Source organism: Sinohyriopsis cumingii, chromosome 1 (assembly GCF_028554795.1).
Source record: "Sinohyriopsis cumingii isolate HCF-2022 chromosome 1, ASM2855479v2, whole genome shotgun sequence".
Classification (NCBI taxonomy): domain Eukaryota; kingdom Metazoa; phylum Mollusca; class Bivalvia; order Unionida; family Unionidae; genus Sinohyriopsis; species Sinohyriopsis cumingii.
In genome coordinates this window covers 22,694,100-22,711,185 of record NC_142961.1, presented here as the reverse complement: position 1 = coordinate 22,711,185, position 17,086 = coordinate 22,694,100, and the positions used below count along the sequence as shown (strand labels likewise).

Here is a 17,086-nt window from a genome sequence, read left to right as displayed (position 1 = left end):
ACTTGCTTTGTTTTCAGATAGGGTTACATAGTTTAAAGAATGACAATGACGAAAATGTAATTTATTGCGATCAGCCGATGAAAATGAGGTGAATATAGGAAAAAGGGGGTAGGGGTGAGCGTGTTGTACCGAAGGGGAGTGAGTTTAATCTTTGAAGCTTAGATTCAGGAGCAAGTTTGGCAGATAATAAAAGAACAGGTTTTTTTCCTACGTTAATACCAGATATAATTCATCTTGAGCTTCCAAAAACGATATATTTTAACCCATGGTATTTTGTGAAGAGATGCCCCCATTACACTAACTAAATGTAAAATATTATGACAATTTTAACTGCAAGAAAGAAGCTCCTGACGGCGTTAACTTGGACTGACGCCTGTGAGCAATTGTTCCCTTCCAACCCCCAATCCTTTCGCACCGCTGCTGGGTCCATTACACGTACCTTAACAAAACACGAATTATTGTATTTCACTTTCAGTTAAATCCAATGATTGGTACACAAATAATATCTTATTAAAACCAAATGTGTTCATTAAATGGCAGTTCGTTATTCTAGTAAAAGTAAATGGAGGGTGAAATTTCATTTAGAACCGTCTGTAACGGAATCATCTAGATTTGGCTCTGCCTCCAGGTAGTATTGATGCAGCGGCAAGCTTTGATCACGCGAAACTGCGCAACATGGAACGGGAGAATTGTCCTCGTACAACGATGACAATAACGTCTTTCTAAGTAAAAAAATATCAACATTCGTGGCAAGCATTCCGGTCTTCTGAGGAAATATGTAGTGATGAAATTGAAATAATAGTATTAAAAAATAACAGATTGTGGACCTTTGTTAAGAAATATAAGGGCACTAAAACGTTCAATCAAATTCAGAATCATATATAATGACATCTTATTGGTCATATGAAAATATTTGCTTGAACTACAGAAATAATTAGGGTAATAAAATGAAAATATATATTTAGTAACCACAAAAATTAAGATTAAATATGTTAAGAAACTGAAAGTACCGCAAATATAGCCAAAGGGCGCAAAGAACAAAATTGGAGGGGAAATGACCTGATGAAAGCAAAGTTTGAAGCTACGAATACAATTAAAAATGATAAATACTATGACTGATCGGCAGCTATCACTAAATCATTAATGTATGATTTTTAACTGATTACTGTTATCACATAAATGAAAAAATAATTCGATCAGGGCCCTGTTTGATTATAATCATTCCGAGTGGAACACCACTTACATTGGAAAGGAATTTGACAAAGCTGAAAACGTCTGAGGATCTGAAAAACAGAATTCCAATCAAACAATATTCCTTTTTGGTATGTATCTCTTATCTCAAATGATGTGCTATACTTTTTTCATGGATAAAGCTTTATTGTCCCTTGGAAACGGGTTTCTTTTCTTGTTTCCAAATTCGGCGAAGGTTTTATTAAAGTCGAACAATTTAACGTTTAGTTCAGTGCTGTGTCTGCCAGCTATTTTAGCAAAGCTACTAAGTGTTTTTTTTCTGTCTGCTAACAATCAGCAGAAAGAAAGAGTTTGATGTGTAGTAGAGATACATCGATTCCATTTGGTTTAAGCATGTACATACACCATATCTGATGACTCTTTCCTACAACTCGGAATAAAACAGGAAATCAGTTTTGTATCTATTCTATATCCTCAGTTTTACGTAGTCCTGACATTAAATAACCAATTCATTTCTTTGAGAATCTGGAAACATTTAGACGTTCAAGCCGTATGATGTGATGTAATCCAGTTCGCCTGTTCACATACCACTAAATAAATAATAATGGTATCGCCTTATATGACATTCTATTTCTACAAATTAATGGAAGCATCCGAAAGGTCTTACCTAAAACTGTTGATATGCATTAAAAAATGTTTTGTAGATCATGAAATTTTATAAAAATTTGTCAAGCCGGCAAGTGGTGAGTTTTTATGTTTGAAGCAAAAGAATATCATAAGCATTTAATTGTCTAAGAAATGAAACTTATCTGTACTTATAGTCCATGAACAACTTCATGGACTCGATTTATCCTCCGTCTCAGAATAACATTTATATATCGCTATAAATATAAACAAATACGATAGGTTTCTATATGATATATTTGGGTCAAATATATAACCAATTTTAATTACGTATACACACACACTACATATATATATATATATATATATATATATATATATATATATATATATATATATATATATACACGAATTTAGTGGTCATATTTAAGGTTCGATCCGACAATTACATTCTTGATTCTTGTCATGTAATGGCTTACTGTCGGTATGTTGGTTTTGAATTTGTGCAGTAAATGACTTTAAACATGATATGCAGACATGTCCTCGAGTGTCAATTGTTACTGGGCTGTATTGTTGTCTGTGAATGGAATGATAAGTGATTATTAGCTATTATTGTATTTCCCTTGTCACTCCAGAAAGAATCCAGAAAAGCCATTCTTGAATAATTTATGGATTTTATACACCATTTTCTATTACAGTGACAGCATAAAAAGCGTGTCAGCTTCAACAGAACATGAAAATGTGATCACTTCGATGGCTGTTTGTGGTGTTTGTATGTTAAATAATATATTGAGTGCATCGCTTCTTTCAGAAAAGTGCGACGCACTAGAAGGAAAGGATGAAAGGACAACTTGTTTGTTATCAGTTCTGTTGTATGTTCGAGTAGTTTGTGGAAAATAACATTCGTAGTTCCAGTTGCGCGATTAAAGGGATGAATAGCTTACTACAAGGTTTTAATAAACTTCGTTTTTAATGATACATAATACAAGCATGCCACTTATAATAATAATAATAATAATAATAATAACAACAACAATGATGACAACGATGATGATGTTTCATAATATCGTCGTGTAGTCAAAACACGAAATAAAGGTTACCATATTTTCTTGTAAATTTTATTAGTCCGTTTTCAGTTCTCAAGACCAGTATATGCAAGTGACAGTGCTCAGCCGGCAATGTCAATGGTCTTCACCTCTAGAGCGAATCTTTCCTCACAAATTGTTGTGTTGACAATACTTTATGCAATTTGTTAATGTTTAAATGACCTTAGTATAACTGAAAGTACATTCATCTTGCTACGCTGTGCATCTAGTGTGTAGCTGGGTACAGCAAAGATGAAAACAACTGCATACCATTTCAAAGTGTGCATGCATTTTGATTGCTTCCAGCAATTTAACCTCCGATCACATCCAATACATGGAATAGGCGTCAGAAAAGACAATTTATGAGCATTCAAATATTGCAAATGAAATGGTAGTTGAGTCTCTTGTCCAAAAGAGCGCATATCTTGTCTGAAAAGAGTGTGAGAAAATGTTTGGTTGACATGCATATTTTCAATTGATGGGGATTATATATATATTATGACTAGCATCAGTCCACTAAAATCTTCAAAGGTAGCTGCGTTTGCAAATTATCTCAGACACTGCATCCAGATGTGAAAAGAGCAATAACTCTGACAAACATCATGATAGCATACGTATTAACTATTATAAGCATCTTTAGCTGATGACGATAATATGTAACAATCATTAGCACTTGGAAGTTGCGCTCACATGACAGTTTATGACATAAAGGGCAATAACTCTAAAAAGAAAATTGCAGGAACACAGTGATTTGTTAATCTGCCAAAGATGAACATAACATGGGTTAAGTTTCATGGCGATCTATTGGAAACTAAGACTTCTCCTTCTGAAAATATTCTGTCATACACTACGTCAGGATCCAAGTCGATTTGGGCAAATATGCGTATCTTTAAATGATGACAGTAATACTTCCAGATTTCATGATGATGCATTAGAATATGTAAAGCTTGTTGGGCACAGACGATTCACTATTCCACTATAATTGTATGCCAGTCATAAAGGGCAATTATTCGAAGAAATCGCGAGAACCCATTAATGTGACGATGCTGAGTATAATATTTACCAAGTTTAAAGTCAATCCACCAAAAACCACAGAAGTATTTGCGCCAACGATATTGCGTCTCTCTCTACTGTAACATTAAAAAAAAACAACAACGAAAAAGCATCCAAAACTATAATACAAATTACTGCAGCAAAGTGAGTTATGGATACGCCTATATTTAGGTCATGCTCATCATATTTATTAAGTCTTAGGCAATCAATCAAGACCAGCGGGTGTAGTTGTGGCGACCATATTGTGTCATACATTTAGTTAAGATTCAAGACAAAACGTGTGTGTGCGTGTGTGTGTGTGTGTGTGTGTGTGTGTGATTTGGATTTTTAACGTAGCTTTAACAAGATTTTAGTCATATCGCTACGATTTATAGTGATGTCTAGCACTAGGGCATCATGCCGCAGTCATGTAGCATGATATCCCACCCAGTCACACTATCCTGACACCATTCCGACCAGTCCTAACACTAACCTCTTAATGTTGAGCGCCTAGCGATGCAGCTGTTAGCACCATTTTCATAAGTCTTTGATATGACTCGGCCGGGGTTCGAACCCGCGACCTCCAGCATCCGCGGAAAACGCTCTAACAACTAGACCACCGGACCGGTCAAGACAAAAAGCAACTCCAAATAATATTGATGGAACAAAGTGATTTGTCGATATATTCACCTTCAGGCGATGACCATACTATTAACAGAGTTTCATGGCAATCCTTCCAAAACTGTGATACTTCTTGCGCTAAGGAATGTGTGGGCTGGATGGAAGTACGGACGAACGGATTGACAGAAAAACAGATTGGGAATTACTACATACCCAATCCCTTATAGATGGAGAAGTAGCAAAACATTAATGATAGGTATCCGTATTGTTTACTATATATATGTGTGTGTGTGTTTTTGTTTGTAGTTGTGAAAGGGACGAGAGAAAAAGAAGAAGAAGAAGTAGAAGAAGCAATTTGAATACTGGCTACGAGTATGACAAATTTCAATATCAATTTGACAATTGGTTATTGCCACCGCTTTATGCTGTCCATACCTATACCAATTACTGAATATGACTTTATCATACCAAGTCAATCTTAATTGTCTGGTTATCTATATTTAGTGAAATAATAATATTGTACTAAATTAAGATTTGAAGACTAAATTTACTTTTCATCGCACGCATGACTAACGTTTACAGAGTTCTCCAGACTCTAACAGTGATGCATGCTACATAATCAGAAGTCAAACCGAAAGAATGAAACAAAGAAGTAAAGTACGCAAATGATCATCTAGATGTATTGCATGTACCAATTATAATGCAGCCATTTGACAACCAAAATGTTCATTCTGAGAAAATCAACAGAAATTTCTTTTGCAAACATGCAAATAAATGACTGGGTAAGCTAATTTTATGCAAGAGCATTTATAGATTTTTTATACAAAAAAGGGAACACAGCATCTTGCTGGGCTTCGTGTGATACACTCATGAAGCAAATCTTATGAGGTGTTATCTTCATCCTGGCCTTACATGTACAGATACTAAAACCACTATGTTCACCGTGCTAGCTAGCTTGACAGACAGACAGACAGATTGATAAACAGACATACAGACAGATAGATGGACATACATATAGGCAGACATATAGATAGACAGACAGACAGACATATAGACAGACAGACAGACAAATAGATAGATAGATAGATATAGTATCTATATTAAAAGTGTCAACGTTTAGTATAATGGAGTCCAAGCTGTCGTTAAGGTACCTGAGTCAAAATGGCATTTTACATTTTTAGGATAGACAAGGAACCAGCTGAAGACACCATTGTCATAATAAAAGCACGAATATTTCCTTTTCTTTATCATAAAAGAACTTGACGAAAACCCTTGTTCGGAAGTAATTTAAATATGAAATGCAACCTTATAAAGTTGGCATTGATATAGGTCGTAAGATTATTCCCCCATTTTTTTTAATTATATTTTTTTGTTGTTTTTTTTTTTGTTTTTGTGGCGCATTTATTATACAGCAGGCGAACATATTCGATTTTAGGATGCGCCATGGGACAGTGAAATAAAAGAATGTGAGTGTTTTGAGGTGTCTGGTAGCAAGGCGTTCATCTTTCTTTTTGACTCCAGCTCTGTTTCAAGTCTGAAACTTTAGCGCTGACAGATAGTAAGACAATGAGTAATTAATTTAGATATTTTCTGTATTCAGCGTGATTCCAGACAAAAACCATTAGAGGGAATAAGATCGAATTCATGAAGATCACAAGCAAAGTGAGCTGAAACGTGATGACGAAAGCACTGATACTTAAGTTTGCAACAAAATTTGACATCCATAGGTGTTATTTCGTCTGTTGGGACATTATTAGAATAAAAGAAAGAAAGTTGTTAGGAACGGAGATCTTGTTTTTTGGGACTGTGCCTCTAATGTAGAGTAAATTCATGTCCACGTCGAAAGTCGTGTCAATACTGGTGCTTAGTTCAACATACGATTCAGAACGGAATGGTTATTGTTATTTTAGGGGTTTAACGCCATTTTTCAGCACACGATAGGCTATACATGGCGGCCAGTATTAATGGTGGAGGAAGAACCCGGGAAAACCCCGGAAAGAACCACCGACCCACGAGAAGCTACTGGCAAGCTTTCTCACATACCCACATAGGCTGAATCCGAGACTCGAACCCACGCAGACAGAGGTGAGATGGCAGTGATCTGTAACGGAGAGCGCTTTAGACCACTCGGCCACTCGGGGCCCCGAACGGAATGGAGAGTGGTTTTAAATAAGGATAAGAAGCCAAAACATATTTTATTATTTCTGCACTAAAACTATACTGCCTCCCAAAATCAGTTCGGTGTACAAGATTGTCTTTCAAGGTAAACCCTGGTCTGAGATAAAACGAAACAAAGGTACTAAAATACAAGAGTGCATCCTAAAATAGGCGTACAGTCCCACGCCGTGTGCGCGTGTGTGTGTGAAATGGATTTTTAAAGTAACTTTAACAATTATTCAGTCACGTCTCTACGATGTCTGCAGTGTGGCAGTTTATAGTGATATCTATTACAGGGGCATGATGCTGCAGACATGTAGCATGATGTCCCACCTAGTCACATTATCCTGACACCTGACCGACCAGTCCTAAAAACTAACTCTTAATGCTGGGCGCCTATAAGTCTTTGGTACGATTCGGACGGGGTTCGACCCAACGACCTCCCGAATCAGAGGCGGACGCTCTAACCACTATGTCACCGGAGCGGTCTTCTCTTGTTGTATATTTAGATCTAGAAAGGCAAGTGATATGCCTATATTAACACAATGGCAAGTGATATGCCTATATTAACACAATGGCACCAGCATGGGGCATTTTGAAGACCAACGTTGATATATAGTTTGAAACAGATGTTACTGTGAACGGAAATACTGAACAGAATACACAAAATTTCATTACTGTGTCTAAGTCTGCAAAAGAATTAAAAAGCTGAACTATGGCCATTGTCCTCGACAAGGTTTCCAGTATGTATGTGAAGACAACTACAGGAGAACGTTCAAAGATTTCAAATACAAGATTAAACTAACAAGCAAAGCATGTGAGAATCGCTTATTGTACTTACTGGTAAATTTCAATAGTCAAAGAAAGCAGAGGGAAAAAATATTTGTTTCTGTGGCGAAAGTCCACGTCAGCAAATTTTGTTCATAATGACCTAAATCCTTTTCAGCTGCAAGGAACTGATGCATCGCAAAGGGTACTGCTTGCCTCAATTTGCACTTTACGGCTTTAAACGGACAAACTTGTATTGGAAAACCACAGCTGGGAGAAAATTGGTATTCAGGTGACGTAATTCATTTAAATGATGACGTGGAATGCTTGAAATACATCTCCGTCAATCAATTCAGGCAGCATCATATGTAAATGTATGAAGTTGATCGACAAAATCCAAAACTCTATTTAAAATGATGTAGATGCGACAGAACCGATAAAAGACGCAGCTAGGTTCTTTGAAACAATGTTCCCAGCAAATTCGCTGTATAATATGATGAATGTTTTATGACCTATGCTGATTGGAACCAACATTTCATGTAAAGATATGAAATTGATTGAAAGGGCCGTAACTCAGACCAAAAATGTATTAAGATATGAAATTGATTGAAAAAGGCCATAACTCAGTCCAAAAATGTATTAAGATATGAAATTGATTGAAAAGGGCCATAACAAAGTCCAAAAATGTATTAAGATATGAAATTGATTGAAAAGGGCCATAACAAAGTCCAAAAATGTATTAAGATATGAAGTTAATCGGTAATTACCAAAACTTTCTCTAAAATGCAGCTGAAACTCAGACATAATGGGGTCTGTTAGGCAATGTTCAAACCTAACTACATCAGATTATGTCGAATAATTCGCAAACTATGTTGGCTACAGCAACATATCAGCTGAATATATAAAATTAACTGTCACGGACCATAACTCTTTTAATAATATCAAACTATGAGGCACATTTACATTTTAAAAATTTGCTGCATGGTTCTTAAGCTATGCCTTTACTTGCAAAATCCCATATGAAGATATGAAGTTTATTGTCAAAGGCGATAACTCTATACCAAATCCAATTCAGAGTGTCTGTACCAGGTTGATTCGGGTTATGTTGAATGGTGCTTGGGATATGTTAGTTAAAACAAACATCCCATGTTTAGATATGAAATCAATCGCCAAGGGTCATAACTATGTAAACTGGAGTTGACGTGGCAAAAACCCATATAAAGCACATCTAGGCCTATGAGACAATGTTTCCACTAAATTGCATGAGAATATGTTATGCGGTTCTTAAATTATGCCAGTTACTGGCATAATACCATACGAAAATATGATGTTAATGGATACTGTCCGTATTTCTATCCAAAAACTGGAGTTGCCCCGACAAAATTCATAAATGGCGTATCTAGGTTTGCAGGACATGGTACCAAATCGCATCAGCATATATTAAATGATTCTTGAACTATACTACTTGGTTTACAAGGACTTGCTGTTGTGAAGATTTAAAATTGACAGAGAATGGGCACTAAGTCAGTTTCAATTGCAATTCACCTACCACGTGGTACCGATTTATATGTAAACGTTGCACAGCTTTAGTGGTTACAATAAATGTGAACGGACGAATTGAAAAATGGATTACTTTAGGACGTTTACGGGTTCATCGTTTTCTTAATGCGCGCGTGTGTGTGTGTGTGTGTGTGGTTTGGATTTTTAACGTAGCTTTAACAATTTTTCAGTCCTATTGCGCTACGATGTCTGCAGTGTGACAATTTATAGTGATGTCTAGCACTACGGCATCATGCCGCAGACATGTAGCATGATGTCCCACCCAGTCACATTATCCTGACACCATTCTGACCAGTCCTAACACTAATCTCTTAATGCTGAGCGCCAAAGCGAGGCAGCTGTTAGTACCATTTTTGTAAGTCTTTGGTATGACTCGGCCGGGGACCGAACCCACGACCTCCCGCATTGTTCTTAATGCCTCTAAGAAGTTAATCTTTATCCGAGTCAGGAACACTGGTCCTATTTGTGGATGTACAAAGATACCATGGAGTAATGAATACGAATATATACATTATTCATTATATATACATTATTCATTATTGTCTTAACTGGTTTCTAGCAGTAAAGTTTTTGCCCTTGTTGTTGTATGTACAGATACTGAAACCACTATGTTCACCGTGCTAGCTAGCTTGACAGACAGACAGACAGATTGATAAACAGACATACAGACAGACAGATGGACAGACATATAGGCAGACATATAGACAGACAGACAGAGAGACAAATAGATAGATAGATAGATAGATATAGTATCTATATTAAAAGTGTCAACGTTTAGTATAATGGAGTCCAAGCTGTCGTTAAGGTACCTGAGTCAAAATGGCATTTTACATTTTTAGGATAGACTGGATGACTTGTTAAAATCGCTGGATTACTCATGTGTTTATCATTTCATATTGGTATCGTAAGTGCCTAGAGATTTACAGATTTGATGCTTCGTTGTTTGCATCAGATAAATTAGGAATAAAACTGGGTTATCGATTAGGAGTTGGCACAAATCAATAGCTTGGCAATCAGAGCAACAGTGTATTCATTAACTTCGGTCGTTGTGCAATTCTTACTAGTTGAGTTGGCTGTACCTACATCAAGTAGCATGTAATCACTGAGACTTAAAATTGTTTGGTAAATTTAGAATAGCTGTAAAATTTAAAATATAGGAAAATAATTAAAACATTTTGACCGCAGAACAGTGATCATTGACTCGGCTGGGATTTAGGACATACGATTCTTACGGTTATTTGTCCTTATAATTTTCCTTCTAAAATCTCAAGAACGAAAGTTACGGTTGCTGGTTGATTCAGCCCCGGTAACCCTGCGGACTGCCAAGCATGCGGAGCTTGCAACACAAATAATGCAAAAGTAGCAAATATAAAAGTCATGCCACCGAACCGGAAAGTTGCAGATTCCTTTGGTTTCTTCATAAACTAGCTTAGGAGACTATATACTTCGTGAAAGGAGTAATCTTAAAAATACAAATAAAAAACGATAACAAAAAAACAACAGACTTACATGTTTTAGTTTTCAGTGACTGATGAGTTGCTAAAAAGCATTTGCTCCTAAATACATCACGTGATGATAATTCGAAGGGCCATTAGCATGCCGCGCTGCTCTGCCGGTCCATTGCTGACCTCTCATTGAGGAAGCCAAGTGTAATTAGGACATGACAGACAGGTTATCAATCATATTTCACCGGATTCGTCACTCTTTCTGACATAGTCTTTGCTATATAGCTACTTCTGAGTTCTTACTGATCGGAATTACGAATGTGAATCTCGTGTTCGGTAAATCATCTAAAACAACGGTCATTAATGCATCAGGTCTGGCACAAATAGTCATTCATCTTTCATTAAATAGTAACACATGTTTTGTGCCAAGATGCCACGCGGTCTCCATCTGCTGGGGCCACTTTAAAGTCTAGCTTTGGCTGCATTTTTGCATTTTTTTCGTGATATAAACTATAAATCTCACGATATGAACTATACATTTTATGACACGGACTATAAATCCCATGATATGAACTATGAATCGAATTATATTAACTATACATTAAAGAATTAATGATTTTACAACCATCGTCTAGTCAATGAACAAATCATTTATTCTGTCTTATTATCCACATGTGCATGGCACTTATATTCGCTGTGTTGATAATACCATCCCTATCAGAGCATCAGCATCCTAAAGTATACTGCCTCGTACTACTGCCATTATCAAAGGCAGGCTTAAGGACGAAGGCAATCATATAGACCAGATACAAATATGATATACTAATTTTAATATAAATATTACAATCTGATTGAACCTGCAGGTGATTTATGTTACCTACCAGTATTCAGTGATACATCATACAACCCGTTATCTGATATGCATTTGGAACATGGACCATATATTAGTGTTACATATATCTATATCATGTATATTTTCATAAAGTAGATTTTATTAAAGTCTTTTAGTTTATGACATTTTTATATCTAAGATCCTATAAATGGGTTGTTTACTATCAGAATAGTACATGTATAATACGTACTACTATTTTCATTCATAAAATCTCAAGGTCGAAGTGCCAGGTTTAAGTATACATCACCACTTGGTCTAAATAGGATATTAGTGACGCAAATGAAAGTCAAAACAAGATCGCGTGATCCAAGGAGGACATTTGTACTGTAAGGAGGTCAAACAGTCCTAGTAGTTGATTTGATCATTGAAATGTATTTCACTATATTAAATGATTAATTCGTGTAACTCCAAGTAATGTTTTTTCTACTGCGTATAAGTTTTTACACAGCGTTCCTCATTTGGGAGAGTTATACCAATCTTGTATGTGATACATTGATAATCTTGATTTATTTACTTAAATTGATAACCGTTCGTTGGAATTGCAGAGTCTTGAAGATTTATTGAAAACCGACAATACCATATACTAGATTATTGTGAAATTATTCAGTGACTTACATATATTAATATTGTTAGGATTTACAATGGATTCAAGAAGAACTTTTGGATATTTAAACAGTTATTTTTCTGTGGTGTTTGGAGCATATCAGTATTATCTTGGAATTAATAAAACATTTAGGAATTTTAGGAATTTATACTAAACTGTAAGCTATTTTTAATTCATTTTACTTCGTATTTACGGAAACAAATTTATAACTTAAATTATAGAATACTTGTTGATTTTGCTCTTTCTTGCTATGTAGTTTAATCCCCTAGGGCGTAAGATTAGTGTTAACTTTTAGATGTGCCCACTCCACAACAAAAGCGTGTTCGGGGGTAAATATAATAATAATAATAATAATAATAATAATAATAAGTTATATTCTCTTGGACCACCCAGTTAATACATATACTAGTTTAAAATATGTCTCTGCAGTTAAGACCTATTTACATACGATAACATTTGAGGTCATATGATCATTTACTTTGGTTTAAAGAAAATCTGCATGTCTCATAAAATTACTGGCACACTAACAGAGCCGAACATTCAGTGTCATAATGCTTTTAATATACCAGAATTACATACTTTACCGCCCACACAAAACAATATAAGCTCACCTGTATACATCTTTGCATGAACTAGCACCCTAAAATATACAAAGGTATAAAGAAGTATCAAAGAAGCTATTACAAAATATTACATAGGACACCTTTAAGAAGGCGGTACAAATATCTTTTTATACATTTTCTTTTGCAAGAGTTAATACTGGCTGAGTTACTAAATAATAATCGATATTGTTTAAAAAGATGACCTTAAGTACATAAGTGACCTTTAAATAGTTCTGTTTGTCATATGTAATATAATTTCTTTGTTTTGCTCATTTGCTCTTGTACGTCATGGACTTAAAGATGCAGCGCAATTCATTCTTTTCGAGGAAGCTGGAATCAGGTTGTTCAAACGTTCAGTAGTCAGAACATGTGTCCTGAAACAATTATTACAGTTTATTAGCATTTAGTTGTCTTTCTCGTAAAATGTCTTTCACGGAATATATTTTGAAACACTTTCACTTTGTGACTTTGAAGTTGTCGTTGCCGCCACAGGTAAAGAACGGTTCTTCATCCAGAGATGTTTTATTAATTTATTAATTGTATTTAAGTAATCCATAATTTTATTATGTTTACTAACACCTAAATTAGTGAAGTAATTGTTATTGATGTTCCGTCCATTCCCTTATGACTTACCCTAGTCGTACGACAAAAATCTATTCCCCGGCGTATTGCTAGCAAAAAATGTCAATACATTACATTCCATCATCTCCTGACCATTGACACGACGAGTGGTCAAATAAACATATTAGATTAATGGATGCGTGTGAAAGACAGCAGGGCTTGATCTGGGTAGATGCTGGAACTACTTTCACGAAGGCGAATCGTACTAAAAGTTGAAATCAGTAAACGGAGTGAAGTATAAACGAAACAGCCGATAAAACGCCTCTAAAAGAAATAAAATCAATACAATCAGAAATTTATATTTTATCTTAAGAAGCGACCTCTTTTACTTCATAAACACCATAAGCTACTTCATCAAATCATGATTCTTTCAAGCATCATTAATCCATGCAGCATGAACTTAGTTGCTTGATAACACGCAATGTCGCGGTCATTTGGTACAATATCAAAGAGGAATCTTACTTCGTGAGTCACCTCCGGCTTGTAACATGTACCTACTATCGATACTTCCGGTCAGTGTGATTAACCTATTCAAGTATGTTACGTCTCGTCAGTATCTGAATTTTGTCATCATTCTTGTAAAGAAGATCTGCATTTAAAATATTTGAACATTTTAAATGCAGGATGAATGATTGTAATTGAGCAAACTGAATGACAAAATTAAAGTCGCAAGACATAGGTAAATAAACAGAAATGAAAGATTTGCAAATTGGTCATGTAACTAACTAAAATGCAATCTATTAATGTTCTATTTTTGTCTATTGTTTTCCTGTGTTCATTGGAACACCATATTTCACCAGCAAAAGCAGAGGCTACCTCATCACCAGACAACACTGATGTGTTTAATCCTTATGTACCACTTGCTTTGGCCCGCTAAAGAAAATCGACATGCACACATTGATATCAAATGTGCACAACACGGATTTATAACGGTTAAGAAATATAACTAGATGAATTCATTGCTGATGATAGAACCTTTTACTGTACAGGAACGTAAATACATCTCAATTGCTGAACAGAAATTCTGTCATGCTAATTGTGCACAAGTATTTATTGATTTTGTAAGAGAGCTTTCAAGGTCTGTTTTATTCAGGTCGTAATGATTATATCGCCTACAATTTTGTTTGCAGTGCGTTACTAGTAACGCCACTCCAGTAACAACCGCTGTTTTAAATCTACTGTCAACTTGGGCTAGGATTATTCAGATAGATTTGGGAAGAATATATGCAATAGAAACAGTTTGTCATTAAAACGTTGAATTAAGATTTAGGATTGACTGCAAGTTAGTCAATTTCCGGATTCTCCGTTTTCTTTTGTTGTCGTTGTTTCTTTCGAAATAAAATATTTCTAGCCGTTGTAAAGCTTTAGAATATCTCTTTACCTGCCCATATATTTGGAATCGTAAATAAACTGTACTATCTTATTTATCGTTCACATCATCCTATCTCATTGCTCTGTCATATCTTTGGGATCTTCACCTGTGCATATTGTCTCATTACCCGTCCATATCCCGGAATCGTAAAACAAAAACCCTGCCCTATATCATATTCACGTGATCGTAAATATACCGTCCTGTCCCATTATCCGTTCACATCATTAGGCTCGTAAATAAACTGTACTGTTTAGTTACCAGTCACATCATTTGAATCGTCAGTAAACTGCTCTATCTCATTACCCGTTCACATCTTTGGGGTCGTAAATAAACTATCCGACATCGTTACCCGTTCACATCTTTGGGGTCGTAAATAAACTATCCGATATCGTTACCCGTTCGCATCTTTGGGGTCGTAAATAAACTATCCGATATCGATACGCGTTCACATCTTTGGGGTCGTAAATAAACTATCCGATATCGTTACCCGTTCACATGTTTGGGGTCGTAAATAAACTATCCTATATCGTTACCCGTTCGCGTCGTTAGAATAGTCAATAAACTATCCTATCTTGTTACCCGTTCACATCCCCGGAATCATCAATAATCTCTCCTATCTCATTACCTGTTCACATTCTTGGAATCGTCAACATGATTGTTGTCCAATGATATGTCTACTAAAACCAAACGTTTAAAACAAGTTACAGACATACATTGTTGAATATATTCTTCTAAATTTAAACTTTTCTATCTAAAGATTTTTGTTCACTTCTTACATCAATTAACCAAGAATAGGTAACATTAGATTTTGGATGATATCCGCTGAAATATTGTATTTCTAAGTTCATTATTCATCAACTTCGGCTGAAAGGATTTTCGTTTGAGACAATGAATAAAGAACTGTCTTGATCTTCCAGACGCCTGGAGATATTTAAATTTTTTTAGACATCTAATGCATCAGATTTTATAGCCTAAATCGTGGACAGGAAAATACTTAAAACTACCTCATTGGGTTATACGTCGCGGGAAAACCACACGCCTAAAAGATATTGGCAAACTACACCTAAGCTCAAAGCTTTCAGGAGTCACGATATATTCTGTTCTGTAGGTCTTAATTAAGTTGTGAAGAAAGTTTTCAAAGCTAAAATGTAAGTTATGTTGTCGCCATTTAGATACCGACAATATATTTCCTGTAAATACAAAGGCTTTCTCTTCTATAATACGATTCTAAAATGACATTTTCTCTTAATCCATTTGTTTTCTTTTTTGGATTAAACAGCTTTGAGAATAATATCATTTTGTTCGTTAGATAAGAAACATCATAAAGCAAAAAGAAATGAACGATTCGATGAAATCATGGAGAATAAAAATGATTTTAAAACCAGATCTATACCCATTTGTTGATATGATTCACTTTCAACGGAAGATAATCTAGGGATTTATGGCCCGGACACTCCGAGATTGATCCTTAAATCTTGCTTTATTGATCGTAGAGAAGAAATATTGTACGCGCATTTTGCTGACGCAATGACCTAGTAATAGTTTCATTCTCCCTTTCTATATTTCCTTCCTTATATTGTAATGCACAATCGACAGCTTTGTAAACTCACTTAACGCTTTTGGAATTAGTGCTGAACCGTTTATTATAAGCTGGGATGTAAGAAATTATTAATATGTCAGAAATATAGTAAAAACTCTTGTATTTCCAACCTGTTTTGATTTTAAAAAATAACGGAAATCATATTAATGACAAAGAAGTCGCCCACGACCATATGGGAAGATTGATCCAAAAGCGTGCTCCGCATTTTTTTTTAAAAATGCGTTGGTTTAAATTGTTCTCTGAGGATTAATGTTAACGTGTTTGTCCGTTTTCAGGTGAGCTTCACGTACCGCTGGAGGTCTGTGGAGCCGTAGTGAAGAGAGAATTAGAGTACTGGCAGATATGCGAGATCCACATCAAATCATGTTGCTGGAGAAACTACAGGTCGTACATCGAAAACAAAAGAATCTTGGATTCCTTTAATCGCAGTCTTCTGAAGGAACAGGTCGAAGTGAACTTTGATGAACTTAAAGGTTGGAAGAAACTTCAAATGAAAGTTTGGTTGATACTAGAACACCCAAGAACGTCTAAAATAGCTATGGTAGGTATAGACCAGACACAACCCTGACTGTAAACATAGGTATAGACCAGACACAACCTTGACTCCAACCAATCTTTCTTTAAATTAAATGCAAGTTCTCTAAAACAGGGTTCTTTGAGCTTTATCGACAAACTGGAGAAATATTTTACGCCCTTGAAGCAAAATTTTAGTATCCAGGACGCACATTGTACAGATATTAACAATTTCCAGAACATCTTACCATGGCAATAACAAAACATTGACGTCAACATTATTTGGCTGCTGCTACTTGTTTTACGTCCAGAAATATTTTCCTGGGCCTACTGATTCCGTCTGCCTCTGGTATTTTCGAATACTTGTTATCAAATTGATGAACAATATACCAGATATTA

At 35.5% G+C, this 17,086-nt stretch overlaps 1 protein-coding gene across 1 annotated transcript in view; it reads left to right on the top strand.

Moving 5' to 3' along the window:
- LOC149806548 (potassium voltage-gated channel protein Shaw-like) overlaps positions 1-17,086 on the top strand; it is a 166,934-nt gene that overhangs the window by 119,870 nt on the left and 29,978 nt on the right. The window contains exon 2 of the mRNA XM_089954308.1: positions 16,450-16,715. Coding sequence (XP_089810434.1) covers positions 16,450-16,715 — 266 coding nt within the window. The remainder of the gene's footprint in view (positions 1-16,449; positions 16,716-17,086) is intronic.